General features: G+C 46.2%; 1 protein-coding gene across 1 annotated transcript in view; it reads right to left on the reverse strand.

Moving 5' to 3' along the window:
• sox19b (SRY-box transcription factor 19b) overlaps positions 1-3,130 on the reverse strand; it is a 10,038-nt gene extending 6,908 nt beyond the window's left edge. Inside the window, exon 1 of the mRNA XM_066722504.1 lies at positions 1,994-3,130. Within this exon, the coding sequence (XP_066578601.1) occupies positions 1,994-2,643 (650 nt within the window). The 5' untranslated portion in view covers positions 2,644-3,130. The remainder of the gene's footprint in view (positions 1-1,993) is intronic.
• Positions 3,131-3,961: the final 831 nt, after the last annotated feature.

The following is a 3,961-nucleotide window of genomic DNA, read 5'->3' on the forward strand; positions in this document are numbered from 1 at the left end:
AGCGAGACGGCTGTAGTTTGGACGACGCCGTGGATATAAAACTCGTTGCTTCTTCATACAAAGGAGTTTGTTGGCCATTAGTGTCCGAAAGTGGAGTGGATCCGAATTACAGACTCGCATCTATTTTTAATTCGTTTCAATACAGACGTGGTCCTCTCCTTCTATAGATGCGCCATCAGCCGAGAATACAACCCGGCCTCGCCGCGCCACTACCGTCGCAGTTTAAAAAGAGAGAAAATAAATACAATCGGATCAAAAAACTAGACTTTATTCCAGGGACCGATGTTTCCTTATTTATTTACATGTTAAACATTAAACCCACAGCCACTTGGTGCTAGATTTCTTGTACACGCATCTTCATGTTAAAATGACCCACTTTTGAGCAGCCATTTATAGATTTATAAAAGTACCGATCTTCGTTTCTGTAGGAAAGTGTCTGAACTAAAATTGGATCACCCCCGATAACATTAATAGCGAGTATTATTAATCATTAGGATTAAACAGAGCAAACCCGTTAAAAACGTAAATATGTCAAGACTAATTTGGTTATAATGTATGTTGTGTAGCTTATTAAGACAGCATATGTCCCTTCCTATTTAAGATGATATGATCATTCTGATGAATTAAATAATGACCTTACGAATAAGAAACCAAAAACAATCAAATTTGACATTGGCGTCGTTTCTACTGACTAAAAAGTTACAAGAGATTAACAAAGAAACCAACTTCATTTCCCCGGATTGATTTATTTTATATGTAACAATTACTGTAGCCTATTCATTATATAGGTCACATTTTCCCTCTCCTTGGGGGACCCCCATGGAAAGTTTCGAGGGGCCACCAGAGGTCACCCACCCACAACCCATCTTAACTTCTAATTAAAGTTGTTTCGTGCATTTTGTAAGCTTTCTGTGGGAATGTAAGGAACCAAAGAACGACAAGTATACATTTTCCGCCTCGTATTTTAGGGTTTAGAAACGCAGTGCATTATGAAGGCAATTAACGAACATCTCCAATAGCCAAAAGCCCAGCGATTTATACTCATACGGGAATGTGTTATTGAAACAGTTGCCGACAGTATTTCGAACAAACGAAGTTACTATTAAATAATTAAATGCATCATTAATTAAGCAAGATAAAATGACTGATTATAAACGCAAAGCCGGGGAAGTTTAAATAAACTGCAGCCGTGGCGGATTTCAATTCTGTTCCCCAATATGCGTCACAAAATAAGTTTATCCGATTTTTTTTTTCCTCTCTCGACAACAATTACAGCTCAATGTTCGTGACCAACCTAACACGACTCAACATGAATAATATGAAGGCTATTCTCGTTCGCATTTGAGTTTAATGCAGTGGCCTGTGCGTTAATATTTCAATGCTGTGTAACAGATGTGTCGGTTGTGAACAGAACTGGAAAATACCCCCTCCCCCCACCTATACATTTTTAATTAGTAACGTGCCGATTAATTATGGATGTATTATGAACGCTGCTCTAGTAAAATCAGCCATGTTGATATTGGCTTATGCGATTACAAAACACACAAGTTAAAAAGGTGAAAAACGCAGGAACGCATAGGATCGCCGCATCGCAGGAGAAATCAGTGCCCGGTATTTAGATCTCGGATGCGTCTGAATGTCTTGAGTCTTAAAGTGACGACTTAACGTGAACCCAGGGAAGATGCCCACTAACCGGAGCGCCCAGCCCCCCCACTGGCATTTCTACAGGTTTATAAAATCGATCAAACTATAACCGAACCCAGTACATAAATAAAGAGTCTGGGGTATATATCGATTGGGGGTTCTCCAACTCTTAACTGTCCAAACATCAGCCAGAACTTTACGCACGGTTGGGGTTCATAGACTACATACACAAATTGCCTCCTACCCCTTCTACACAACACTGTTTAAACCCTGTGTCCCCTCTGCCAGTCGTATGTAGTTTCACATTAAACACACACAGGTGAAGGTGGGATGAAATCTGGGGGCTCACCTGTAGGAGTTGGCGCCGTTCATGTAGCTCTGTGCCGTGGCCATGCTGGGGGGATACTGGAGGGCCGACAGGTCGTAGCGGTGCAGCTGCTGGGGGTAGCCCAGGGCCTCGCTCTGCATCCCGGCGTACCCCCCCGTGGGGCCCCAGCCGTAGCTGTCCATCCGAGGGCTGCCCCCGGGCCCCTGCGCCGCGGCGGCCGACAGCAGGTTCCCGGCAGAGAGGGGGTACTTCCCGGCCGGGTTGTCCTTCTTCAGCAGGGGCTTGGTCTTGCGCCGGGGCTTGTACTTGTAGTCGGGGTATTCCTTCATGTGCAGCGCCCGCAGCCGCTTGGCCTCGTCGATGAAGGGGCGCTTCTCGGCGTCCGTCAGCAGCTTCCACTCGGCGCCCAGGCGCTTGCTGATCTCGGAGTTGTGCATCTTGGGGTTCTCCTGGGCCATCTTGCGCCTCTGCCCCCGGGACCACACCATGAAGGCGTTCATGGGCCGCTTGACCTTATCCATGGGGTCCCCCCCGGTCCCCGAGGGGCAGGCAGCCTTGGCCCCGGGGTGGTTACTCCCCACGCCCGTGTGCGCAGGCGAGATCCCCGGGCTGGGCTGGTGAGTCTGCTGGGGTCCGGAGGACTTCAAGTCGTGCTCCATCATGCTATACATGTCGCTTTTAAAAAGTTTGTCAATAAATGCGTGTATGAAGTACAAGCGCTCACGTCTGCAGCGAGAGCAAAAGCAAGAGCCGGCCTCCTAAATTAGCACTACAAGCCAGGGAGCGGTTCTGGGATAATTGAATCTCGCCCAACCGCATTCACCTGGGGACGGAAGAGAGGTAGCCGGTTCAGCCGCCTCCGCGTCTCCACGATCGCCCTCGGGTACTTTGAGTTTTAAACAACAACACGAAAACAAGCGCAATTACAGGAATAGCAGACCGGCGGCTTTCACTAGGGCGACTTACTTGACACACTGCGACACAGCCCGGCTACCAAACATGCTGTAAACTTAAACCAGAAAGTGTTCACTAAAAGTTTGGAGCATGTCCCCCCCTTCTCTCACTCTTTCCTTTCTTTCTTTCTGCAACACCTGACTGCGCCCTGTCGGTCCAGAATCAGTTCACAGGAGACAAAAAAAAGTTCCTTGCCTTAAACATGCGGGTTTATAGAGATAAAGCGCTCCTGTGCGGACCAATCCAGTGCGCCTGTCTCCGTGCGCCTCCTCTCCAGCCTCATTTACATCACTATAGCAGGGGCGCGGTGCGCCGGAGAGCACTTGTTGGTGCTTAAAGAAATAAGAATTTTAAAAAAGTGTCCGAGGGAGAGAGAGAAAGAGAAAGAAAGAAAAGACAAGAAAGATGATTCCTTCACTCTCGATCTTTAACAAATAAATAAAGAAAGAAAGTATTGAATACATACATCTGAGGAAAAAAGAGGAAACTCGCCAATACGGACCTTAAGTTGAGCCACACGTCTGATCTCAGGGCTCCTCTGTGTAAAGCCAGCTTACATTGGCGGGGGGGGGGGGGGGTCGTATTGTCCTGTGAGAAATACCAGCGATTCGCTACTCAGTCTCTAGAATATAATATAATATAATATAATATAATATCACAGCCCGTTCTTTTGTTCGTTGCATTAAAAGCATAGGAAACTTTTCTTCAACAATAGAAAGTGTTTTGAGCTGATTTGTGACAGCACCGAAATATAAATGACAAAGTATTCAGCGTGATTTAGTAGAGAGTGTTTGTTGGTTTGCTGATCTGCCCATGTATTTGTGTGTGTTCGTTTAATTTGCTCATTGTCGTGTGGTCCTGTTAATCGTTCCCAGACCCTTCGTACTCAGCAGTCAGAATTATTACAATGCTTGAACAACAGACGCAACTTATTATTTATTAGCACCTAAACTCTGGTTGCTGCCTCGAATGGGGAACATGGCGAGACGTCAAAATAAATAAATATACCAACAGGTTATCGAAACCACCGAGAGG

The sequence above is a fragment of the Amia ocellicauda genome, chromosome 14 (assembly GCF_036373705.1).
Source record: "Amia ocellicauda isolate fAmiCal2 chromosome 14, fAmiCal2.hap1, whole genome shotgun sequence".
NCBI lineage: Eukaryota > Metazoa > Chordata > Actinopteri > Amiiformes > Amiidae > Amia > Amia ocellicauda.